This window comes from Miniopterus schreibersii, assembly GCF_964146895.1.
Source record: "Miniopterus schreibersii genome assembly, chromosome: 11".
Taxonomy (NCBI): Eukaryota; Metazoa; Chordata; class Mammalia; order Chiroptera; family Miniopteridae; genus Miniopterus; species Miniopterus schreibersii.
Window position 1 is genome coordinate 66,198,376 of NC_138111.1, and position 27,941 is coordinate 66,226,316.

The 27,941-nt window shown below is 38.2% G+C and overlaps 1 protein-coding gene across 1 annotated transcript in view; it reads left to right on the forward strand.

The window, feature by feature from the left end:
* Positions 1–330: 330 nt before the first annotated feature.
* Positions 331–27,941, forward strand: part of ERCC6L2 (ERCC excision repair 6 like 2) — a 107,601-nt gene continuing 79,990 nt past the window's right edge. Inside the window, exons 1-4 of the mRNA XM_081152008.1 lie at positions 331–749; positions 5,582–6,006; positions 15,641–15,763; positions 25,874–26,067. Coding sequence (XP_081008134.1) covers positions 704–749; positions 5,582–6,006; positions 15,641–15,763; positions 25,874–26,067 — 788 coding nt within the window. The 5' untranslated portion in view covers positions 331–703. The remainder of the gene's footprint in view (positions 750–5,581; positions 6,007–15,640; positions 15,764–25,873; positions 26,068–27,941) is intronic.

Here is a 27,941-nt window from a genome sequence, read left to right on the forward strand (position 1 = left end):
CCGGGTTTGCAGCTTGGACAAAGAAACCAAACACCAAACGGAAGCCACGTCGCGGGGACGACCGTCCGCGGCAGGACCCCGCCCTTCTCACCGGCCCTGAAAGCACCCGGCCCGCGAGCACCTTCCCGACTCCCTGAGGAGCCGCAGACCCGGCACCACGCGAGCCAACGAAACTAAACCTCGCGACACTCCCAACTATCGCGTTCTCTAGTGTTCCAGTCCTCCGCGGCAGAGGAGGCCCGAGGAAGACTGCTCCGCCCCCGCGAGCCAAGATTTTGCTCTCGCGAGATCCCGGTGACAGCTCGGAAGCCGGCTCTCGCGGGATTTTCCAAGTCCGGGTTGGAAGCCGCGGTGGGCGGTAGGGAGGCGCAGCCCTGACAGGGAGGGTTAGGGAGTCGCGCTCCGCGTCTCTACCCTGGCGCGGCCGTGCGGCTAGAGACCGCTAGGCGAGCGCCGCCCTGCCAGCCGCCGCAGTGCCCTCCGCCCTGCTGCCGCCTCGGACGCCACGTCTCTTCTCCCCGGACCGCATCTGGCTGCACCTTTGCTCCCTCGCCCCGTGGCGTCGGGTCTGGGGGGGCGATGCACGGAGGGCGGCGGGCGGCGGTGGCGGCCGCGCTCAGCGGGCTCGCCTCCTCCTCGCCGGCCTCCGCCGCGGGTCTGGTGTTAAAAGCGACGGGGCTGCCAGGCCCCTCCCCCTGGCCACATGGATCCCTCCGCCCCGGAGCCCCGAGCGGAAGCCGCCGGCAAAGGTATAAGCTCTGCGCCTGGCCGCTCTGCTGACACCTGTCTCCTGCGCCGCGTGGACCGGTGCCCGCTAGTCCCCTTAGGGTTGGGGTGTCACCCTGGGGCTCCGCTGAGTGACAGCTGCAGACTGTGAGCCTCTCCGAGGCGGGGCCGGTTCTTTGCGATTCCGTGCTGAGAGCCGGGACCCTGCAGCCAGGCGGGCCTTGGATCTCGCATGGCTCTGACAGTTACGTGCTGAGCAACGGTGGGCAGTTTCCTCGCCTGTAAGCTGATGCTTGCTGAGTTCTTGTGATTACTAAGTGAGATGGTATATGCAAAGCACTTAATGCGACCCAGCGTCTGGCCCATTGTGAGCGCCCAGGAAATGTTTGATATTTTAATTCCTTATCCTTGTATGCCCCAGTTCTTATGAATGGTAGAAGTTTGTTGTTAAGTAGATGAAAAAAGGTTGAAATACTTAGTTCAGTTTCCTTTATAACACAAAGAGCTTAATATATGATATATTGAGCAGGGCCTTATAGTCCACCTTTAAGGAGTCACCAAGAAAGGGTTTAAGGAGGATTTGTTATCTGCTACTAGTCATCTGGATGCCTTCTTGCCCCCGAGTTAAAAGATTTCATTATAGAGATATAGCAAAAGCTTGAGTGCCTGTTCTGTGCCCAGCAATATGCTGATTGTTTATCTACACGCTTTTCTTTGAGGAGGATCTCGATCTCATTAAGTAGATTAATTCAGAGCTAAAGTTCAAAGAGGTTTATGTAACAAGCCAAAACTGAAGGCCAAAAATGATGACACTATAACCTAGGGACCACGAATACCAACACCTGTAGAGACCTGGCAGGTGAGATAAATAGATGAAGCTGCTGAGTGGAGATTATAGTGACTGGGATGCTCATACCTCAGTTAAAAGGAGCAGGGGCTACTCAGTTCCAGGGACTAGTTCATTCATGTGTGAGCTGATAGCTTCAAGATCAGATAGCTTGATACATATCCAGGCTCTGCCACTTTCTAGCTGTGTGACCATGGGCAAGTTGGTTAACCTTTATCTGTTCTACCATTTGTAAAATGCAACTGATAATATTACTTACAAGAAGTAATGAGAGGGTTGTTGTGAGGCTTAAATGAACTGCTGCATCTAAAGCACATGCTGGTACACATAAAGCCTTCAAATGGTAGCTATATGTAAAAGTTGTTAATCCTACAAGTATTTGAGCTTCAAACATTGTTTTAGGTGCCCAGCATGTAGCGGTGAACACAAATTAAGCCCTGCCCTAGGGATCTTACATTTAAGTTGAGGAGATAAACAGTAACAGATATTTAATATTTTTCTCTGAAAGTGGAATAAAGCAGGGTAAAGAAAGAGTGTCAGGGATTGCTATTTTAGATTGGGTGGTCAGGGAAGATACCTCTGAGGAGATGCCATTTAAAGCAGAGACCTGAATGAATTGAAAGCATCAGTCACTTCAGTATTTAGGGAGAGTGTTGGTGGAAGGAACAGAAAGCTCAGAGGCCCTGAGGTGGGAACATGCTTGCCATAGTGAGGAACAGCAAGGAGGCCAGTTTGGAATGCAAGAGGGAGAGCTGGGAGGAAATGACGTTAAAGAGGAAAACAGGGACCAGATCATAAGGAGCCTTACACTCCCCCACCCCTACCCCCACCTCCGTTCATCCAACATGAAATCCTCCCAGTTTAAGCTATTTATTCTAGAGTTTGAATCCTGAGTGATCCCAGCCCTAGCTCAAACTTAACTATTTGGTTCTAGAAAATAGCCAAACTCAGGAACCAAATCGATCTCCATAAATTTTTGCGTGAGGCCCATAAGGCTTCTGCCGGTGCTGCGCCATCTGGCTGGCACCCTCTTCTTAGGCCTTCTTGCCTGTTATGTTATTTCCTCAGTACTCCTTTTTACAGCACACTGTCCTCTTCTTCCAGAGCACTTACTACACTTTCATGTTTGTAAACGTTTTAGCATCTGTCTCCCTCAAGGATCAGTGAGATCAAGGATGTGTTTACGTTAATAAATTCAGCACATGTTTACTGAATGCCTACTGTGTGCTGGTGATGGGATAAAAATTTAGAACAATACAGACATTTCCTTCAAAAAGAAGTTTTTCTCTAGTGGGAAAGACAGATAAAAACAAGTAAACATGATAAACATTGTATATATACTATGGAAGCACTAAAATAATGAGCTAGGGAATAATGGGACACCCTACTTTAAATAAGGTGCTCAGAGACAGAATCTCGGAGGTGAGAAAAACAGCTGAGAGAAGACCTGCTTAGCATGTGTGAATCAAGGGGAAAATGGAGCAAGTTGGAGAAGTAGGTAGAGGCAGATCATACAGGGGCTTATGCAATGGTTATTGAAAGATTTTGAGCTAAAGGTTTGCTAATAATTTGTATTTTTAAATAGTCAATATTGCCTCTATATGGAAAATGGATTGTAGGGGGAAAGTAGTGGCAGCAGAGAAAATGGTTAGGAGCCTGGAGCAGTAATTTAGGAGAAAGCCAAAAATGCCATGCTTTAGGGCAGAAGTCAGCAAACTATGGTTGTGGGCCAGATCTGGCACAGTTGTTTTTGTAGATAAAGTTTTATTGGAACACAGCCATGCCCAGGTGTTTATTGGAACACAGCCATGCCCAGGTGTCGTCTGGCTGTTCTTACATTACAAGGAAAAGGCCTGCAAGATCTAATATAACAAGTAGCTAAAATCTGACTCTACAGAATAGTTTGCCAACAGTTGTTTCAGGGAGGAACATAATAAATTTTTTTATTCTGATGGATTGGATATAGGGAGTAATATAAAAAAAGGAGTAAGGACAGGCTAAAGATTTTCTACCTTGAAAAGTTGGTTACATATGTCATTTAATGAGATTCAGAAAGTCTGGTTCTCAGCAAGTTTTAATCACTATAAATTTTTATTTTTTTATTTTGGAGGATGATTATTAAAGCTGGGACAGTGAAACAAGGAAGGGCCTAGAATAACAGGAGAGGGATTAGGTGGGGAAATGAGCCTGGGCTGGGCTGCTTTGGCTCACTAAGGAGTCAGAAAAGGGGGCCTTGGGGGCAGGTTCAGGGGTTCAGCCTGGGACTAACTGCCCCTGCTCATTGCTGCCCTGGTTGCAAGCCTCTTGGGGTCCGTTAGAGTTTAGGAGATACATGTCTGTGGGGGAAAGGGAGGGTTGTCGGAGGGGGAAGGGAAAGGCAAGGGCATGCTCCAGGGAGGGAGAGCATGCCAAATCACTACAATTTTTGACATTTTTTTTTTCATTTTGTACCCATTGCAGGGAATAATATCTAGTTAATAATTGGTGTCAAGTCATAGATGTTGAATAATAAATAAATTAATGAGCTTAGGGTCTTTAAAAATTTGAAGGCATTTGCTGAGTAGGCAGACAAATCATGTGAAACAGAAATAATGTGTTAAGAATTGCTATAGGGATTAATTTAGGTTTTAAGGCCCAAAGAATACAATTTTGAAAGTAGGGCCTGTTGATCTCTGTGTTATTTCCTGTACAGCGGGTCAGAGTTTTAGCTTCACATTTAAACTTTTTCTTCTAGAATAGTGTAGCAGTGCTTAAATAGTTTGGATCCAGACATTAGAGTGGGCAAGAAACTTTCCTCTGTCTGCTTCTGATTGTCATGCAAAATGTCATTTCACCAAAGTTAGTGGGCATAATGGTTTTACTTTTGAGGAAAACTGATGAGAAATAGCATAATGAGCTATTCTTAAGAGAGTATGGACATACTAGTCATATTATAACCATGAATGTTATAAAAACCTAACTTGTAATCATTAAGAAGACCCTAGGAAACTAGCAATGGTTATATGGTCTCAGTGAGAAATGTGTGAGAAAAATAATTCCTACTGTCCTTACAGTTGTAGCCGTACAGTTCCTCTGGGGTTCTTGCTATAGCAAATTCCATTTGTAAAATTATTTTCACTTAACTTCCTCTATTTGGTACTTTTTAATTGTTCCAGTAGTATACTCTATAGAGACTCCCCTCCTCAGTCATAGTGCTATATTTCCTGAATAGAAAATAAAACAGCTGTACAGTTAAGCACAGAACAAATTCATGTATATAGAGGTCAGACTTTTCAAAAAATAATAGAATCAGCAGAAAGAGATCTTAGAATTTATCTGTTTTTTTAAGAATCTTAACTCTTCAAAACCTAGAAGGGAAAAAACCTTGATAAAGCTGGCACACATCACAGGATTGGGGTTCCCTTGATTGGTTGTGTACATACGTATAAAGCAACAGTTTAGAAGCAGCAGTATTGACAATGAGAAGAAACAGCTGTCTCCAGAGAAAGAAGATGGAATAACTATTTAAAAGAGACAGAACCACAAAAGCAGTGCTCTCCAGAGGATTTTAGCTGACTCCTCACCAAGTCCTATTCACTGTTACTCTGCCATATCATTATGTTAAGGAGTCATCATGAATATTTAAATCAGTGGTTCTCAACCTTGGCTGTGCAGCAGAATCAGCTTTTGAATTCAACAACCAAACATAGTAATAAAACCCGGTGCCCACGGCCTGTGTCCACCGAATCAGAAACAACAGAGGCAGTGTCCAGGCATGTATGGGGAGATTATGACACAAGCAGGCTGAGAACCATAGGAAATAAATATGCGCCCTTTATCCTGCTTTTTATAGGAGAACATCTGAGGATATAGTTTAGAAAAATATCTACACATGTTATCTGTATAATTTATCTTGTTTCAGTTATTTGGAAGGCGTGTTTATGTGAGGTAGTTTTCTGATAGTGGATAATTGAGGTGGTACGTTATAAACTAGATTTGGAAGCTTTATTTTCTTCTTTTTTATTACAGACATATGGCACCCAGGAGAAAGATGTCTCGCTCCTTCTCCAGATAATGAAAAACTTTGTGAAGCGAGCATAAAATCTATCGCAGTGGATGAAAATGGGAAGTCATTTGCAATCATCTTATATTCAGATTTTCAAGAAAGGAAAGTACCTCTTAAACGACTTCAGGAAGTAAAATCTGTTAAAGATTGCTCCAGGAATTTCATATTTGATGATGAGGATTTAGAAAAACCTTATTTCCCAGACCGAAAATTTCCATCATCTGCTGTTGCTTTTCAGTTATCTGACGATGGAGACTCTATTCCTTATACTATTAATAGGTACTTGAGAGACTATCAAAGGGAAGGAGCCCAGTTTCTTTATGGACACTTCATCCAAGGAAGAGGGTGTATTCTTGGTGATGATATGGGACTTGGAAAAACAGTACAGGTAATTATTTTAATTGCTTTATAATTAAAAACATGAATAGATACCATATGGAAATCTCTGTTTTCACCCCCAGTTCTTTTGATAGCTACTGTGTGTGTGTTGCCCACCTGACAGTAAATTCCTTAAAGTTAAGGACAGTGCCTTAGTCGTTATTTTATCCTCAATACTTACTTAGTATTTATGAAATATATTATTTCATATATTATACCAAAAATAATGTTTTGGTATAATGTGGCTTGATTTTTACCTTTGGTAATACAATTATATTGATAAAATAGCTTAACCTTCTTAGTAATACTTTATGGAAGGAAAGCATACTGACATTTGTTGAGCTGTACAGCTTGGTTAAATTGATTCTTGAAGGCCTTTTGTGCATGTTGTATCAGGAGTTTCTTAATCTGGGATCCCTGGGCCACTAGGAGTTCTATTGGTGGACTTGAGAGAGGCCTCCTATTTTCCTAAAAAATGTGCTGGAATTTGTACATGTACTATATATATTTTTCTGCAGAGAGGATCTACTTTAGTTATCTATTGCTGCACAACAAATTACTCCAAAATATATAGCTTAAAAAATGATTTAACATATTGTAGTTTTTGTGGGTCAGAAATTCAGGCACAGTTGAACTAGGTCCTCTGGCTCTCTCTTCTCACAAGGCTGCAGTCCTCCCTTGGAGTAGGGAGCAGCCACTTCCTAGCTCATGTGGTTTTAGGCAAGATTCAGTTTCTTGCATGTCAGACTGAGGCCTCATTTGGTTTCTTGCCACATGTGCCTCTGCTTGGAGCTTTTCACAACATGGCAGCATGCTTCATCAGGGAGAACAAATGAGGGCGTAAGAGAGAGCCTAGTAAAACAGAATTCATGATCATTTGTAACTAATCACAGAAGAGATAGCTGCTCATTTTTGCCATAGTCGCTTCTTTAGAAACAAGTTACTAGGTTCATCCTGTACTCAAGGGGAGGAGATTAGACAAGGTTATTATGAATATCAAGAGATGGGGATTATTGGGAGCCCTGTTAGAACTTGCTTAGCACAGGATGCTTTGCTTTCATTAGATTTTCAGAGAGGTTTATGATCCAAAGAGTTTTGAGTTCTGAATCTAGACTTTATGCTAAATAATCATTCTGGATTTGCAGGAGTGTTTGTCTACTTTGTGATTAAGTCCTTCCGTGTTACCTTTGTTATAAATGAATTTAAGCTATTGTATTCTTCATTACACCTCCATTGTAGGAACCAGAGATAAATGAAAAACTAATTTAACATTTAAAAATAGCCAAATACCACTATGTATGAAGCTCTGGTGTAAAAAGCTAGGGTAAAATTAAGTCCTTCAATAACCATAGTGTATTACCATGAGCCATATGCTCTGTTCCTTTAAGTCTAGGCAATGTACATAGTTCTAGGCTTGCACATTGAAGGTGCTAAATAATTGCTCATGGAATAAACAAATTTGCTTTCTCAGGAGAATAGGTGGCAAGAATAAAAAAAGCCTTTCATAAACTACTGTCTGTGACCAAGATATATAGATGAATACTAGAGGAAAATAAATAATAAAGCCCTTTTATAACTCTTTACATATACTTTTACAGTATTTGCCCATGCTAGAATATTCTTTCCCACACTTCTTTGACTAGCTAATGCTTGTTCATCTTCAAAGTCATAAACGTGAGGGTGCTGCAAAAAGTGACCTGTAGTTTGGGAAACCCTACCTTAAAGCTACTAAGGACAGTTGAAATTCTTCTGCATGTTTTAGGCTCAAGTTTAGTTTTCATCTGTGAAGCCCATGTTACAAAGAAATTCCCTTTATTTTCTATTTCATAGAATGAATTTTAAAGTGATTTTACTGCATAATTTTGTGTTACCTAGCACAGAGACATCATTGGAAGGCTGAGTTGTGTTAGATGCTGTGAAAGTCTTTGAGGGTTCATCTCCTTAAGATTAGGAAACAGTCTCCGTACTAATTTTGATACTCAGTTGGATTTGTCTGATCCTTGGAGACCTAGTTCCCTGGTTCTTGTAACTCAGAGGATAATTTCTACATAAATAGGCAGTTTGGGAGACCATATAAGATAGAGCGTCTATAGATGTAATGACTAAGTCAGTTGAAGAAATGTGAACAACAGTTAATGAGTTCACTAGAATTTCAGGATGCAATAGAATTAGGTCCATACAAACGGACGATTGACATTTACTGTTTGAACTATAGTATTATCTTCTTCTCTTATCTCTTTTTTTGTGATATCGTCCCCCAAGTTTCCACCTTCTTACATTCTTACTTGGCCATAATGTGAAATAGAACTCTTTAAAAAAAAAAAAAAGGCTTGCTTGACATGCCAAGTAAAATTTGCCTCCCTAATTTCAAATTTAAACGTAGGTAAATTTAATATTGTTCATTCTTTGAGGGGTGAGGATTAACAATACCTGTTTGCTCTGGTGGTGTGGAGATCATTGGTATCTTGAGCAAGAGCCATTTTGCTGGAATTCGGGGCACCAGCCAGAATGAAATAGGTGAAGGCATGGGCACAGGAAGTGTCCTCACCTCTCTAAGAAATGTGGCTTGGAGAGGGAGCAACAGTGACCTAATAGCAGCTGAAAGAGGATAGCATTTTGAGGCAGTTTCTTTCTCTTTTGGTTTGTATCATTTAGGACTAGGAGGAACTCATGTAATTTTAAAGTGAGTTGGAAGGATCTGATTGAGATGAGCATGGCACAACGTACGTGAATATATGCAGAGCGTGTAATTCACGTCTGCATGTCCATGAACATGCAGACATACATAAGTATGCAGAAGTGGAATTGCTACTATCTTACAAATGGATTTTTCCCCCCAATATCTTATCTTGAAACTTTTCAAACATACAGAAGAGTGGGAAGAATTGTACAATGAATACCCACCACTTAGAGTCTGTTAATTTTCTGTTTCATTATACATGGCTTTATCACAGATCTGTCCATCCATCAAGCCATCTTTTGTTGCATTTGAAAGTAGCAGACATTAGTATATTCTGTCCCCAAGTACTTGAGCATGCATGTCATTAGCTAGAGTTCAATATTTATTTACAATTCTTTTTTTCATTTTGAATTAAAATTTATAATGAAATGCACAAATCTTAATTATACTCACCATTCCATGGGTTTTGACAAATATGCATCTTTGTATAAGCCAGATAAACCCTCTCAAGATATAGAATCTTATCATTACCGTAGAAAATGTCTTCATTTCCCTTCCTAGTCCTGCCACTAGCCCCAAGAGGCAATCATGTTCTGCTTTCTTAAGGCATAGATCAGTTTTGCCTTTTCAGTATTCCATTGTATAGATGCCACATTTTGTTTATCCGTCCTCTTGCTGATGGACTATTTCCAGGTTAGCTATTATGAATAAAACTATTTACAAATTTCTTGAACAATCTCTTGTGTTTTCATTTCTCGTGGGTAAATAATAAGGAATGGAATCACTTTGTCATAGAGCTGATGTATGTTTAGTTTATAAGAAGTTACCAAACCTTTTATCAGAGTGTTTGTACCATTTTGCATTCCTACCAACAGTATATGAGAGTTATGGTTGCTTCATATCCTCATAAAATTTGGTTTTGTCAGTCTTACTAATTTTAGCATTTTTGTTAGGTATGTGTATATGTGTTTGCTTGTGTGTTGTTTATATAGTTTATTAAGTTGTAATTGACGTACAATAAACTGCATAATTTTACAGTATATAATTTGATAAGTTTTATACACACACACACATATATATGTATACACCCCAGAAATGATCACTATAATACCACCCTCAAGGTAATGAACATATCACCCCAAAAGTTTCCTCATGTTCCTTTGTGCCTATGATATGTTCAACGCCAATGAGTATCACCTACTGTTTTCACTTTTCATTTTTAATTGGACTAAGAAATTAAGCTGGGAAGAGATGTAAAATCCTAGACTTTTATGAAAATTTCCCAATATTTTACAGGATTCTCACATCTAATTCACTTGGTAACTTGAAAACGATACCTCTCTATATATTTATATAATATTTAATTAGCCAGGCCAATCAGTTGCAAGGACTGGCTGCAACCACTGACCACTGACCTCCAACCACCGTGGAGGATCAGCTGTGCTGGGGCCACCCCACAGAGCAGATTTACTTCTGCAGGGCTCTGCTACCCACTGTGTCTGCCCCTTGAGTGTGTCACTTGTGGAGGTGGTTGGCAGCGGTGCTCTGACACTGTCTGAAGCTGTCTACTGGGTGTGCTGGGTATGGGGCCTTCTGGGAAGTGCAGGCCAAAGTCAGCACCACCTGTGTTCTGCCAAGGCCACCTGACATTAGCTACAAAGCAGTCTGTAGATGGTGCTGCTTGTGCTGGGCTTGGAGGTACACATGAGAGGCCAAGCTGTAAACCAAGGCTGGCAGCTGCTAGTGTTAGGTCTGGGGCCACTTAGTAAGAGGTACAGGGCTACTGAGGCAAGATGCTGCTTGTTTGAGAGATATTAGGAAAATCTGAAGGATGGGCCAAGACAGCCAGAATTATAGGGACTTCTCTTCCTGGCACTGGGACCCTGGGCTGGGGGGCCTGGTGTGGAGGTCAAGACCTCCACAGCCGAAATACCCTTCCCGATTTTATCTGCCACATGTGGGTGTGGGACCAGCCCCTTTGGTGTCTCAGCCCCTCCTTCTAGTCTCAGTATGGCTTCTTTAATTCCCTAGTTGTAGAACTTTCCTAGTTGTAGAACTTCTATTCAGCTTGATGTCAGGTGGTTCTGAATGATGGTGGTTCTGTAGTTTACTTGTAATTTTGATGTGGTTGCAGGAGGATGTGAGTACCATATTTACCTACCTGGCCATCTTTCTTTCTTTTTCTTTTTTTTAAATTTATCTTTATTGATTTCAGAGAGAGGGAGAGAGAGAGAGAAACATCAATGATGAGAGAGTCATTGATCGGCTGCCTCCTGCACACCCCCTGCAGGATTGAGCCCACAACCTGGGCATGTGCCCTGACCTACCTGGTCATCTTGACTGGAAGTCTTGTCAGGTTTTCTTACCAAGGTTATGTTGAATTCATAAAATGAGTTGAGAATGTTTCTTCCTTTCTCTAAAGTTTGGAAGAGTTTATTTAAGACTGGCATTATATCTTTCTTAAGCATTGAGTAGACTTTGTTTTTGAAGTCATCTGACCCTTAGTTTTCTATGTGAAAGGATTATACTTTTGTACTTAAATTTCTTTACTAGTCAAATATGTAAATTTTTTCTTTTGTGTCAGCTTTGATAAGTTTGATTCCATTTCCCATTTCATCTATATTTTCAAAATTTTGACATAACATTGCTTATTATGTCCTATAAGTATTTTTTATGTTTGCCTCTTCTCTTAGTTTCTCTTTTTTCTTTATCAGTTTTGCTAGGGGTGTATCATTTAAAAAAATCTTTTCACAAAATAATTATTTGGCTTTGTTGATCCTTTTTATTGTATGCTTCTTCATGTTTCATTAATTTCTTTTTAAGTTTTCAGTTATTTTCATTAATTTTTGAAATAGATTCTTAGATATCTGATTAGCAGCCTCTCTTCTTTCCTAATGTATGCATTTAAGCCCCTAAGACATGGCTTCAGGTGTATTTCACAAGTTTGATATGTAATTGTTACTTATTATTGTTCAACTCAAATTATTTTCTCATCTGCATTGTGAGTTCTTTAAACTATATTCCTTACTTTCCAAATATTTGGGGATCCTCCGCTTATATTTTTGTTATTAGCTTCTTTTTTTAAAAAATACATCTTTATTGATTTTAGAGAGAGGAAGGGAGAGGGAGAGAGGGAGAAAAACATCAATGATGAGAGAGTCATTGATCAGCTGCCTCTTGCACACTCCCCACTGGGGATCGAGCCCACAACCTGGGCATGTGCCCTGACCGGGAATCGAACCTCGATCTCTTGGATCCTAGGTTAATGCTCAACCACTGAGCCACGTTCAGCCAGGCTATTACTAGATTCTTGCATTGTGATCAAAGAACATTTTGTATGATTTCTGTCTATTGAAATGTATTGAAATTTGCTTTATGATCTTGCATGTGAACTTTGGTAAATACTTCATGTGGTACTGGAGTGCTCCAAAGAATTTCAGAAGTAGGTTATATGTTTTATAGACTACAGTAAACCCTTTGACTGCATTGATCATGCACAACTGTGGGGTGCTCTGAAAGAAATGGGGATGCTTCAGCATTTGATCGTCTCGATGTGTAACCACTAATGAGACAGACTGTGGAGAGACAAAATAGTTTCTATAGGTGTAAGACAAGGTTGTGTTTTAACTCCCTATTTAATATGTACACACAACATATACTACAAAAAATTGGGCTAGACTCAGAAAAAGGAGGATGAAAACTGGTGGGAGAAATATCAATAACTTAAGCAGATGACACCATCTTACTAGAAGAAAGTAGCAATGATTCAAAATGACTTCTGATAAAAGTGAAAGAAGAAAGTGTTAAAGCAGAACTGCATTTAAACTTCAAGAGACAAAAATCAAGAAGTACACAACTTTTTTGTTGTTTTTTAATTTGAGGATATTTTTTTCATTGATTTTTAGAGAGAATGGAAGGGAGGTGTGTGGAGGGGAGAGAGAGAGAGAGAGAAACATCAATGTGAGAGAGACACATCGATTGGTTCCCTCCTGCACAAGCCCAGACTGGGGCCCGGGATCAAACCTGCAACCCAGGTATGTGCCCTTTACCAGGAATCAATCCTGTGATCATTGGGTGTGTGGGCCCACACTCTAACCACTGAACCACACCTGCCAGAGCAAGAAGTACACAATTTTATTTATTTATTTTTATTTATTTATTTATTTAATATGTCTTTATTGATTTCAGAGAGAGGAAAGGAGAGAAAGAGAGAGAGAGAAACATCAATGATGAGAGAGTCATTGATCAAGCCCACAACCCGGGCATGTGCCCCTGACCGGGAATCGAACCCTGATCGCCTGGATCCTAGGTCAACGCTCAACCACTGAGCCACACCTGGCCAGGCTTATTATTATTTTTTTAATCCTCACTCAAAGATATTTCTTCCATTGCTTTTCAGAGAGAGTGGAAGAGAGAGAGAGACATCGATGTGAGGGACACATCGATTGGTTGCCTCTGGCACATGCCCTAACCAGGGCTGGAGATTGAGCCTGCAACCAAGGTACATGCCCTTGACCGGAATCGAACCGGAGACCCTTCAGTCCGTGGGCCAATGCTCTAACCACTGAGCCAAACCAGCTAGCGTGAAGTACACAATTTTAACATAGACAATGAAGACACTGAAATTGTTAAAGATTTTGCTTGCCTTGCTTGGTTCAGTTATCAATTCAAATGGAAACTGCAGCAAAGAAATTAAGAGAAGGCTGAGACTCAGAAGGGCAACAATGAAAGAATTAGGAAAGAGCACCAAGGGCAAAGATTTGTCATTAGAGACCAAAGCTAAGGTAATCCACACCCTCGTACTATATACAGATGTGAAAGTTGGACAGTGGAGAAGGCTGATAGGAAAAAAGTTGACTCATTTGAAATGTGATGTCGGAGAACAGCTCCAGGGATACCTGGACTGTCAGAAAGACGAATAAGTGGGTCCTAGAGCAAATTAAGCCTCAAACTTTTCTGGAGGTAAAAATGACAAAACTGAAACTGTCCTACTTCAGGCACATCATGAGAAGGCAGGGTACTTTGGAAAAGACAATAATGCTAGGAAAAATAGCATGAAAGAAGCCATAGTCGTAGGCATGAGTCTGCAGGAGCTGAGCTGAGCAGGGTTGTTGAGGACAGGACATTGTGAATATTATTCATAGAGTCACTAGGAGTCAGAGATAACAGCACATAATACACAAACTGTAAATGAAACTATGTTTGGCAACAGTGGGCTGTGTTCTATTAAATGTTCATTAGGTCAAGTTTGCTAACCATGTTACTCAAATAGTGTATATCTTTACTGATTATTTTGCTCTTATTGAGTTATTTCAAAATCTACCATTGTACTTGTGGATTTGTCTACTTTTATTTCTTGCATTCTTCTAGTGATTTCCCCAGAGATTACAACAGATATTCTTGATTTGTCAAAATCTAATGTAAATTAGTACTTTTTTTTTCTCCTGGACAGCATAAGGACCTCTGAATATTATAACTACACTTGTGCCCTTTCTAACTTACACACACTTGTCATGTTCTTTTAATTCTTCTGTTATTTAATCCCAACAAAATATTTTATTATTGTTTCATAATGTCAACATACATTTATATTTTCTATATATTTATTATTTTTGTTGCTCTTAATTTTTCCCTTTGTCACTGAGTGTCTACATAGGATCATTTTATTTGTGTCTGAAAACATTCTTTAGTTATTTTCTTTAGGGTGGCTCTTTTGGTGATGAATTGTCTCAGTTTTTGTCTGAAAATATTTTTATCTTCATTCTTGAATGATAATTTCCCTGGTTATAAAATTAGATTGCTTTTATATTCTTCAGCACTTTGAAAGTATCATTCTGTTATATAGTGTCTTCCATTGTTTTTGCTGCTGTAAGGTCAGTTGTTTGTCAAATTGTTGCTTTTCTGTAGGTCATTTGTTGTTTTTTCTTCTGGCTGCTTTTAAGATTTATTTTTAATGTCTCAAGTTTTGAGCAGTTTTTTTATGGAGCACCTACTCTTGGATTTTTCAGTTTTTATTTATATCTTTGACTTGATGTTCTTAGTGGATCTGGACTATATGGCTTGATTTTGTCAGCTTTTAAATAAAGCTTTCAGCCCTTATTTCTCAAATACTGCCTCTGGACCATTCTTTTTCTTCTATCACTTGGGATTCAGATTATAAATATCCACACTCATGCTAAAAATACTATTATTATAGTATTTAACAAATAGCTTTGCTAATTACCTCATTTTTCTTTAGGTTTTAATATTTATATAATTTATTTTTCTAAAGTATTCTTTTCTCCCATATGAATATCTCATACTTTTCCCTTTGAATCTTTAAAACAACCCTGCTGATATTATTTTTGATGTTTTCATGTATTTTTACAGTTATTCAGAAATGTTAACTAACTGGCCCAAATACACATAGCTGCCAAGCAACTAAAGTCCAATTGATTAACAATTTCTTGGTCTTTATTATTATATGAGGTTATACTTCCTTTTTTTCTGTGTCTTTCTCACTTGATTTTTGGAATGGTGTATATATTGATGAATTATCTTAATTTATCTTAAAATAACACTGTATTCCAAGTATATTTATTGGATAAACGCGTACACAAATTTATGAGCTAAATATTACCCCCTTAAGGAGTTTACTTTTTGCAAGGAAAAAAGAATATACACAGTTTATTCTAATAGAGAATATGAACAATTAGTTTTCATTGATCAAAACAAAACAGTTAACTGTTGAGATCAAAAAATAATTCTTTGAGTAGGTAGAACTTATCATGGAAGAGATGACAATGTGAAAATTATTTTTACTGTATTTAAAGATAACATCTATATTGTACATTTATTTGTTAATACAAATAAAACCAATACTAGTGTTTGTCACTAATTAGGTAGTTAGTCATATAAGCAGTAGAATATTGTCCATTCTGATACATTATACACATTGATTGAAAAATGTTTGTTTGTTTTCCAGGTTATTTCGTTTTTGGCTGCAGTTTTGCATAAAAAGGGAACTCGTGAGGATATTGAAAATAACATGCCAGAGTTTTTACTAAGAAGTCTGAAAAAGGAACCTCAGTCTTCTATAGCCAAAAGGGTAAGATATCTAGGAATATACAACTCATGAAGCTGGTATTACAGAAAACAGAAAATTTTAAACATCACACATTACAGTATGAATTTAAAACATAAGATTTAAAAACATTTTTAAAATATTTGTTTTATAAACCTAATTTTTGAAGGATTGCCAATTTTATCCTCAAGTTAAATATGATTGAGTCTCAGAATGGCAAAATGTAATTTCAGCTTGAATTTCTTTTGAGGTTTTAATCTTTTACTTGGCTAAATTTATGTGATTTTGTTTGATTAATTTGTTAACTATCCATGAATGTGCATATAAAGTTAGTCGAAGTTCATTATGTTACTTTTATTTACGTGAGGATGAAAAGGAGACAGTTGTAGATATTGGCAGGAAAGGTGTGTCATTGATATTTAAAGTTGTTGTCCTGGCCAGTGTGGCTCAGTTGATTGGACCGTTGTTCTGTATAACAAAAGGTGGTGGATTCAATTCCCAGTCAGGGCACCTGCCCTGGGTTCAGGCTCGATCCCTGTCCGGGCAGGTGCCAAATGCGGCCATCGATGTTTCTCTCTCACATTGATGTTTCTGTCTCTCCTCTCTTTCTTTCTCTTACCTTCTCCCTTCCTCTCTCCAAAAATCAGTTAAAAAAAGCAAAATAAAGTTCCTTAGGAGACTACATCCCCCAAATATGAAACAAATTCTTCTAATGCAAGGAACATTGAAGTTGGAAGCAGAAAGACTAAGGCCTAGGCTTGTCTCTGTCTCTGTCTGTGGAACTATGAATACGATTCATATCCATATGTCAGCTTTCTCCTTTGTAAATGTACACATGAGTTTTGTAAATAAAAAAAAGATATTTCTAACAAAATAATGAAACGTAAAAAAAGTATACTATATTTATGTGTCTGACTTATATTCCTCAGCATCCAGGAAATTGGATAGAAATGAAGAAAGTGATTTTATGAAGTCTATGTTATATTATGGTAATGAACCACTTTCCACAAGTTTTAAGAGTCTTATATATAAGATTACTGAGAAGTCCAGGTTTACTCTTGTGCATCATTTGGAGCTTTTCAGTGCAAAATTTGGAGATGCACTGACTTAAGTTATTATTATTCCTTTAAATTCTCTTTATTATATTTAATAGCATAAATGGGTCCTTGAGCATCAAATAAAATTTGATCCAAAAAATTATGATTATTAATGTGTTTTAAATCTCCAAGAGTCCAAGGACTGTTTTTAGCCCTGGTTTCAGTTGTTCTTTGGTTCTAAATGTCAGTGCAGAACTTACATATCTTTTATATATCACCTGTGGCAATCAGCAGACAGGGGAGAGAAAAAATAGGGAAAGTAATACTTAAAATACTTTAGAAGGAGCAAGAATGGGAGAAAAGAGAAAGTAAAGAAAGATATTCACTTGATGGTGTGATGAATTGGCTAATAGCCACCTTAATTGACACTAATGGCTGCCTCTCTCCCCTTCCTTCCTTCCTTCCTCCCTTCCTTCCTCCTCTCTCTCATGTATCTATCATCTATCTATCTGTCTGTCTGTCTATCTATCTATCATCTATCATGATCTATATCTATGTATCTATCTATCTATCTATCTATCTGTCACCATCTGTTTATCTTCCTGGCTATAATATGCATTGCTACTTTTCTACCTCCAGTTAAATTCTTAATTCATTTACTGTGTTCTCTATCTTTTCTTGTATTCTAATAAATTCCATTGAGGCTGTAATGTTCCTCTGAGTACTTCCTTTGGCTGCATTCCATAGTTTTAGATATGTAGTCTTTTCATTATTCTTTTCTAAATTATCTCTAATTCTAGTTTTTGTTCTCTTTCACCCAAGTTCTGTTAAAAAGGAAAATTTAAAATTGTCTAGTGAGTATATATTACTGCGTGGGGAGTGCCTGGGGGGCTTAGCCTTTGTTGTCGATTGCTTGTTTTGTTGCATCAGATGAGGATCCAATGCTGAACTTTTTTCCTTTGGAAAGGAAATTTTCTTTTTGTTTGAAAGTGTTCAGGACTTTTTTTTAATTCATGAAATTCAGAGCTTTCCTTCGCCCTGGCTAACACTCACTGTAGAATTCTTCTGAACACGTTCCACTCTAGAAAGCTGTGCGCTGTACTTCGTGTAGGGAAGTGGATGCTGATGCTTGAATTAGCTTCTCTAGAAGAGATGACTGGCATGATTGCTCTCCCTTTAACGAATTACTCTGCCATTTCTTTTCATTGTTTTCTTAATTTGTTTTTCCAGTAGTTCGTTGCTAGTATATAGAAACACAGCTGATTTTTGTATATCAATTTTTTATCCTGCACCTCTACTGAATTTGTTTATTAGTTCTTACAAATTTTGGTGGAGTCTTTAGTTTTCTAAATATAATATCATGTCCTCTACACACAGAGACCATTTTACTTATGCCTTTTCAATCTGGATGTCTATATTTCTTACCTAATTTTCCTGGATAGGAGTCTCAGTACTATGTTGAATAAAAGTGGTGAAAGGGCATTTTTGACTTGTCACTGCTCTTATAAGAAATTTTCAGCTTTTCACTATTAAGTGTAATTTTAGCTGTGGATTTGTCATATGGACATTTGACAAACCCATTTGACAAACCCACAGCTATACTGAAGTACATTTATTTTTTATATTGAAGTACATTCCTTCTATACCCTGTTTATTGAGAGGTGTGTGTTTTATCATCGAAGGATGTTGAATTTTGTCAAATGCTTTTTTGCATCATATGCTCTTCTTTTGCATCTATTGGGATGATCATAAAATTTCTACCGTCCATTTTGTTACTGTGATGTAGCTTGATTTGCATGTGTTGAATTATCCTTGCATCCCAGGAGTAAATTCCATTTGTTCATGGTGTATGATCCTTTTAATGTACTGTTGAATTCCACTTGTTAATATTTTGTTGTGGAATTTTGCATCTGTGCTCATCAGGGATGCTGGCCTGTGCATATCTTTTCTTGTACTAGAAATCCTTGTCTGGTTTTGGTGTGCGGGCCTCATAAAATGAGTTTGGAAGTGTTCCTTCCTCTTTTATTTTTTAGGAGGGTTTGAGAAGGATTGGTATTCTTTAAATTGTTGATAGAATTCACCAGTGAAGCTATCTTGTCCTGGATTTTTCTTTGTTGGGAAATTTTTGGTTTCTGATTCTCTCTCTTTACTAGTAATCAATCTGTTCAGATTTTCTATTTTGTGCACCCTATTTGCCACACCCCATAAGTTTTGGTGTGTTTTGTTTCCATGTTCATTTGTTTCAAGATTTTTTTTTTATTTCCCTTTTGACCTGTTGGTTGTTCAGGAGCAAATTGTTTAATCTCCACATATTTGTGAATTTTTCAGTTTTTGTCTTCTAATTGGTTTCTAGTTTTATGCCATGTGGTTGGAAAAGATGTTTGATATGATTTCAATCTTCTTAAATTTATTGACTTATTTTGTGGCCTGACACATTATCTATCCTGAGAATGTTCTCTGTGCGCTTGAGAAGAATATGTATTCTGCGGCTGTTGAATGAAATGTTCTGTGTATGTCTGTGAGATCTATGTGTTCTCATGTGTAATTGAAGTCCAGTGTTTCCTGACTGAGTTTCTGTCTGGATGATCTGTCCAGTGTTAAAAGTGGATATTTATTGAAAAGAATCTGCATAAGTGGATCTCCAGAGTTCAAACCCATTGTTCAAGGGTCAACTATATAGCAAACATTCCAATTATATGGTCCATAATTTCTCTCTATAAAGGTATATTTTATTCTTTGCTTTGATATCTCACTTTGTGCCCTGTGAATACACAGTGCTGTTTCTGCCTTGGAATTGACATGCATGGTGTCATTTTATTATTTTACTTATCAATGGAACACCTTTGTTTTCTAAACATAATACAAAGTACAGTGGTAAATAAAGTTAAGTGTTTCAAGATCAAGGGCTTTCTGATTTAAGGGGCTAACATGATATATCATGGTGATGAAGAGTTTTGGAATTAGACATAGGTTCAAATACTTTGTCGCATTTGAAGCAGCAATATGATGTTAGGCTTATTTTTTTAACATCTCTACACCTTAGATTTTTCATCTCTGAAAAGGAAATATTAAATATTTCTACTTCATAGCATTTCTATGTAAAGTCCCTGTATTAATTCCTTAAGCTACTTTGCACCAGTTTTGGCTCACAGAAAGTGCTCAATAATGATAATGATATTGTTAATGCTAGAACTACTTCTACCACAAAAATCATCACACATGAAACACCTTTGGGTGTCTTTTCACAATCCATATCACATCATTTTTTAAAGCTATAGTGTACAAAGAGTCAAACTTTAAAAGCTTGTGCCTCAATAATTGAACTAGATTTGTTGAAAGAGATAAAAATAATTCAGTATTCTCTAGTTGTACTATTAAACATGGCCTCTGTTAATAATATTTAAGTGAGTGGATTTTAATTTTATTTATATTTTAGATTTAGTTTTATAAAATTGTTTCTTAGCTTCAGAATAAGAAATAGAGTTGCTTCATGTGTTCTGTTCTGACTTGGCAGTTGGACACTGCTTTCCATTTTATTATTTGGCTTTTGCTACAGAAAGACTTGTTAAGTAAAATATTGTGCATAGCATGGTAGTAAACATGTTAAGTTTTATTCTTATATACTTTCTTTGAACTTTGCAAAGAGCATAACTCAGTTCTCTGACCTCTTTTATTATTAAATTGAGTTATTGAACTATTTGATTTACCTTTCACAACCTGAAGACCAATAATGACTGTAAGAAATGTCTTAATTTTTAAACCTCTTCTGGAACCTTAGGGTTGCTGTTTCTACAAATCTTTAGCTTCATGCGTTTTTGATGAATGACCTCTCAAATGAAAAACTGCTCAAAGTGCTCTGGTGGAATTTGGACCCAACATTTTCATCTTATAATATGCAAAAAAGGAGGAGGGACAGAGGCACTATAATTGGATTTATAATTTTACTTGTCATTCTTAGCACCCTAATTTTATATTTGAAAATAGGAGAAAAATGGAGGTTACAACATAAACTCAAATGTATTTTAGGTAAATCAAGTGTGACAAAAAAGTACTTATAGCATATGCTTGATGATGGGGTGGGGGAAAGGAATTCTCATATTTAGTAAGCTAATCTGTTATTTTTCTTCTTTCTCTTTCCAAAACAGTAACAGACTTGGCATCTTATAGTTTACAAAAGGCATGGTTGAAATATTCACAGAAGAGAGGGAAGGAGTTAGAGTTGTCTTGTATTATTTTGTTGTTAAACTGAAATTTTTCAGTATGTTTAATTGGTTTATCTATATTAAGTAGGACAAGTATAAAACTTTAGAAAAGAGACGTATAACCCTATTACATATAATAGCTTAGTAGTAGTTGGAACAGTGAGAAGTAACAACATTAAACATTAAAATGGTTGACGACAGCCCGGCCAGTGTAGCTCAGTGGTTGAGCATCGACCTAAGTTCCAAGAGTTTGATTCCCGGTCAGGGCACATGCCCAGGTTGCAGGCTCAGTCCCCGGTCGGAAGCCTGCAGGAGGCAGCTGATCAGCGACCCTCTCATCATTGATGTTCCTATCTCTCTCCCTCTCTAGTCCTCTCTCTCAAACCAATAAAAACATATTTTTAAAAATAAAATAAAATGGCTGATAACAGCAGGATTTAGGGTTGGTACAGGAAAGGTCCATGGAACTTTGAAGGATTCATGTGAAGACTAAACAGAGATGTATGTGTTGGTAATTTTGACAAGGGCTGCTTTCACTAGAGGGTTAGGGCAGAAGTCCCACTTATATGAGTTCAAGAGAGAGCAGGAGGAAAGTCAGTGGAAGTAAGTATGGATAAGTCCTGAGAATCATTGTTATAAAGCAAATAAAGTAATGGAGGAAAGCTAGATGGAAATGTAAGGTTAAAGAAGAGGTTTGTTGATATTTTGCTTTTTAACCCTGGGAAATATTAAAACATATTTGCTTGTGGGTGGATTTTGTCAATTAGAAAGGGAAAGTTAATCATGTAGGGGAGACTGCAGGCAAATTTTCCAGCATTGACTTTAGGTTGGCAAGAAGATAGAAGCTGTTGTATACATTCAGGCTTTGTCTTTAGGTAGGAACGTGGATATTTCATCCATAGTAACTGTGGGAGGGCAGAAGATACGGATATAAATATAGGTAGGTTAGTAATATACAGGCACACCTTGGAGAGACTGCGGTTTCAGTTCCAGGTCCAGACAACACAATAAAGTGAGTCATAATCTTTTTGCTGGTGGAGGGTCTTGCCTTCAGTTTGTAAATAAGCAACACTTGGTAAGCACAATCAAGCAAATGGTAAGAGAGGTGGAGGCTTTCTCTACCTATTTAAATAACTTTTTATTTTCCAATTACAGTTGACATATATTGGTTTCAGGTGTGCAACACAGTGATTAAACATTTATATAACTTACAAAGTGATTACCCTGATAAGTCTAGTACGCATCTGACACCAGGCATAGTTATTACAACATTATTGACTATATTCTCTATGCTGTACTTTACATGTGGTGTCCTTTTTTATATCAGGAAATTTGCACATCTTAATCCCTTCCCCTTTTTACCCATCCCCTCAATCTCCCTCCAGTCTGGCAACCACCAACATGTTCTCTGTATGTATGAATTTGTTTCTGTTTTGTTTGTTCATTTATTTTGTTTTGAAGATTCCACATATCTATTAAATCATATGGTGTTTGTCTTTGTCTGACTTATTTCATTAGCATAATACTCTCTAGTTCCATTCATGTTGTTGCAGATGACAAGATTTCATTATTTTTTTACGGCTGAGTAATCTTTTTTGTATATTTGTACCACTTCTTCTTTATCCATTTATCTATTAATGGGCACTTAGGCTGCTTCCATATCTTGGCTATTGTAATTAATGCTGCAGTGAATATATGGATGTGTGTATCTTTTTGAATTGTGTTTTGGGTTTCTTCAGATAAATACCCAGAAGTGGAATTGCGTGTCCTTTATCTCTTCTTATAGCCTTTGTTTTAAAGTCTATTTTGTCTGTTATTAGTATTGCTACCCCAGATTTTTTTTTAATTTCCATTTTCATGAACTATCTTTTTCTATCCTTTTACATTCAGTGTGTGTGTCTTCCCATCTGAACTGAGTCTCTTGTAGGCAGCATATGTAAAGGTCTTGTTTTCTTATCCATTCAGCCTCCCTATGTCTTTTGATTGGAGCATTTAATCCATTTGCGTTTAAAGTAATTGTTGATAGATACAATCATTGCCATTTTATTATTCATATTTTTGATATATAATTTTTTTTCTTAAAGAAGTCCCTTTAACATTTCTTGTAATACTGGTTTGGTAGTAATGAAATCCTTTAGCCTTTTATTGTCTGAGAAGGTCTTTATTTGTCCTTTGATTCGAAATGATAGTCTTGCTGTGTAGAGTAATCTTGGTTTTAGGTCTTTGCTTTTCATCACTTCGGCTATTTTGTGCCAGTCCTTCTGGCCTTCAGAATTTCTGTTGAGAAATCACCTGACAGTCTTACAGGAGCTCCCTTTTAGGTAACTAATTGTTTTTCTCTTGCCACTTTTAAGATTTTCTCTTTGTCTTTAACCTTTGGCATTTTAATTACGATGTGTTTTAGTGTGGGCCTCTTGGGTTCATCTTGTTTGGGATTCTTAGCTTCCTGGGCTTGTATGTCTATTTTCTTCACCATGTTAGGGAAGTTTTCCATCATTATTTTTTCAAATAGGTTTTCAGTTCCTTGCTGATCTGAATGTTGGTATGCTTGATATTGTCCCAGAGGCTGCTTAAACTATGCTTATTTTTTTTTTAGATTCTTTTTTCTTTTTGCTATTCTAATTGGGTGTTTTCTGCTACCTTAGCTTCCAAGTTGCTTATTCAATCCTCTGCTTCATTGAATCTGTTAATTCCCTATAATGTATTCTTTATTTCAGTTATTGTATTCTTCATTTTTGACTGGTTCTTTTTTATGTTTTCCATCTCCTTGTTAAAGTTCTCACTAAGTTCATTGAGCATCCTTATGACCAGTGTTTTGAACTTTGCATATGATAGAAAGTTTGTCTCCATTTTGTTTAGTTCTTTATTTTTAAAGTTTTGTTCTGTTCTTTCATTTGAGACATGTTTCTTTGTCTCTTCATTTTGATTTCCTCCATGTGTTTGTTTCTATGTATTAGGTAGAGCTGCCACATCTCCCGGTTTTGTTAGAGTGGCCTTATGTAGTAGGTGTTCTGTGGGGCCCAATGGCTCAGTCTCCTTGGTTACCTCAGCTTGGTACACCAGGGCTGTGCCTTGTGTGGGTTGTTTGTACCTTCCTGTCTCAGTTGAACCTTGACTGCTGTTGGCATGTCAGTGGGAGAGATTGACCCTCAGGCTGACTGGTTGTGAGGACTGGACATGACCACAATAGAGGAGCTGTTTGTGCAAGGGTTGACCCTACTGAGCAGGATTCACTTTAGCAGGGCTCTGGTGCCTGAAGAGTCTGTCCTTTGGGTGTGTCATTTGTGGAGGTAGTCGGGTGGTGCTCTGGTATAGTCTGAAGCTGGCTACTGGGTTTGTTGGTTTAGATCTTCTTGGGAGGGGCTCTGGTGCAGGCCAAGGTCATCCACTCCCTGTGCCCTGCCCAGGGCCACTTGGTATGAGCTACACTGTAATCTGCAGATAGTTACCCCTTGTTGCCCCATCTGCATGAAGGTGCCTGGGAGAGGCTCAGCTGTGAGGCCAGCTGCTGCTTGGGGCTGCTTAGCAAGAGGTACTTGGCACACTGAGGCCAGATGCTGCTTGTTTGGGGTTTGTGAGCTTTTGAGAGACTTTTGGAAAGTCTGCAGCATGAGCAAAGGTAGATCATTTGTATGGAAAAGCCACTGGAATCATCTTGAGTAGGCCTGAAACTTGGATGGGACAGAGTCTCAGAGAATTACCAGTATGGAGTGAATGACGTTAGCTAGGTTGATGAAGACTCATATGTGGCTGGGTGGGTGGAGTGCTCAAAAAAGGAACAATGCCTCTGCCAGCACCTCTGTCAGGGAGAAAGCTGCTGCTCCAACCCACAACCTAAAGCCAGACAATTCAGTTCCTCCCATATGTCCCGGGCACTTTTCAAGATACTGCCCCAGTACTAGATCTCAGAGTGAGTGGTCCATCAGCAGTAAGTCCATGTGCAGGCCCTTTAAGAGGAACGCCTGAGACTCCAGCAGCTCTCTATCTCACTCAGCATAATTTTCACTGGTCTTCACAGCCAGTAGTATGGGGACTTCTTTTCCTGGACCTGAAACTATGAACTAGGGAGCCTGGTGTGGGGCTGGGACCCCTCGCTCTTCAGCAGGGACCTCCTCAACCCAGAGATCCCTCCTGGTTCTTAACCTGCACACGTGTATGTGGGACCAACCCATTCAGCATCTCTGCCCTTCCTACCAGTCCCAACATGGTTTCTTCGGTATATCCTTAGTTATAGGACTTCCGTTCAGCTAGACTTTAAGCAGTTCTCAATGATGGCTGTTCTGTAGTTTAGTTGTAATTTTGATGTGGTCATGAAAGGAGGCAAGCACTGCATTTGCCTACTCTGCCATCTTGACTGGAAGCTCCAAGGTTTTCGTCTAATTGCTTTGATTTTCCAGTGAACTTTCCAGGTCTTCAACTTACAGTATCTGAGAGAAGAGGAAGGGAAATGGAATAGGGAAATTAAAAGGAAAGGGAGCTTCAGAAGACCGTATATTTAAGAAAAATACCTGGACTGCTTTGCATATTTATATTACCTGCTTGGTGCTTGAAGTTATTATTGGCATCCTGATTATACCTTTTCTCTATTTTGTAAAATCACTTCTCTCTTATCTCTCAACTCCTTTTTTTTTTGTGGGGAAATTAAAAAATAGCTGTTTTTTTGGACAAGGTTAAGTATCTCTTTGTCCTAATAAAAAGCTAAGTAAACAGTAAAGTTTTTTTTTTGATGGTCTTCTACCTCTAGATATATCCAGATTAGTAGTTGTATTCATTATTATTAACTGCAGTGTCAAAAATCAAAGAATAAGGCTATTGATATTCTGGATTTTACTTTGGGGTTCCTTTTCAATTTTAGAAAATACTGCATATCAGAATTTTTTTTCTTTTTCTTTTAGATGTTCTTAATAGTTGCTCCTCTTTCTGTCCTCTACAACTGGAGGGATGAATTGGACACCTGGGGCTATTTCAGAGTCTCTGTTTTACATGGTAACAAAAAAGACAATGAACTGATTCGTGTAAAGCAGAGGAAATGTGAAATTGCTCTAACAACTTATGAAACACTGCGCTTATGTCTGGATGAACTTAACAGGTATGGCAAGAATGGGAATGATTTCATTACTGTTCTTACCTCAATTGTATTTATCCCTTTATATTGTAATTTTTAAAAAAATTTCTACATTTTCTTTAGCATGATTTAATTGCATTTCAGTATTATTGATATTGGCAGTCTATAATAATTAACTTATTTTCTGAGAAGTAAAAAGCTGCATCAGATTTTCCACAGTTTCTTACTCTATTTCCTCTATTACTTCTCCAAGCGGTGCCTGTTAGAGAATGGTAAGACTTGTTCTAAATCTCACATGCAACCCTTTATGCATATGATGCCTCAAGACTAATACAGTCCTTTTCATGAATGATTTTAATTAGGTGAGTCTGTTGTAATGTAGAGTAGCAAAAAATACAAATACATATTGAGAACCACTGTTCCAGTTTCCCTATATCCTTGTCAACACTTGATATTGTCAATCTGTTTTGATGATAGCCATTCAAATGGGCGTGTAGTAGTACCATATGGTTTTAATTTGCATTTCTCTAATGACCAATAATGTTGAGAACTTTTCAAATGTGCTTACTTGCCATTTGTATCTCTTTGTTGGTGAAATATCTATTAAAATAGTTACCCTGTTTTTAAATTGAATTGTTTCAGTTTGTGTTGAGTTATATTTTTTATACTTTCTATGTACAAGCTCTTTACCAGGTTATGATTTGCAACTGTTTTCTTCCAGTCTGCAGCATGTCTTGTCATTTTCTTAATGGTGTCTTTAAGACCAAAAGTAAAAGTTTTTAATTTTGAGTCCAACTTATTAAAAATTTTTTGGTGTCATATCTAAGAATTGTATGCCTACCTCAGTCCCAAGATTTTTTCCTCACATTTTATAGTTATAGCTCATATACTTAGTTCTATGATCTATTTTGAGATAATTTTTGTGTATGATGTAAAATGTGGGGCTACAAAAAATACCTTTCCTCCCACCTTCTAAGTTCTTCTAGCTGGACTAATAATCAAATTGACATGAGACAGATTAACAAGAGAAAATGTCCAAAATGTATTGTGTCTGTCCATTTAGGGTGCCGTAGATAAGAGGCCTGAAGGCGCGTTGGGCAGTTCAGGTTACTTGGCCACTTTGCACACAGGAAGAGGAGGGCAGGGGTCTGGGATTTCTAAGGGAGAGTAGGCAATTTGCAGGTACACAAGAAAGTGCAAGCAAGTGGTAAACAAACTTCGTCTGGGCCACCCAGAAACAGTGGGACACAAAGGAATTTGGCAAACAGAGTTTTGTTGGGTCCTCCCTGTTTGTCACACTTGATTCATGTGTGCTGTGGTGACTGTGCTCAGGTGACTGCACTCAGGTTCCCTTCCTGGAGTAGGTTTCTCTGTCTGAATTCCTTTAGGCAGGAAAGGGGAGATCAAAGATTCTTTCTGAATCTTTTGTTTCTTAGTAACCAGTTTAAAATTAATATCCCTGCCCTGGCTGGTTTTTCTCAGTGGTTAGAGCATCAGCCGCAGACTGAAGAGTCCCAGGCTTGATTCCGGCCAAGGGCACTTAGCTTGGTTGCAGGCTTGATCCCCAGCCTCAGTCGATCACATAGATGTTTCTCTCTCTCTCCCTTCCACTTGCTCTGAAAAGCAATGGAAAAAATATCCTCGAGTAAGGATTAAAGAAAAAAATTAATATCTCTAAGGCATACTTTGAGTGGCAAGACTTTGGTTCCCCTCAGAGGTAAGGGTCTAAATTATTTTTATTTCATAGAACTTCCTGGGTTTTTACTTATTCAGTATTTTATACTCAGTCATAGTCATTCTTGATGCTCAAATTTTCTGATTAGACTGGATCCTGGTCCTTTGGACAGGCCCCCATTTGCCTTTGGGCAGCTGTACCTTCTGGTTCTTCAGTATTTCCC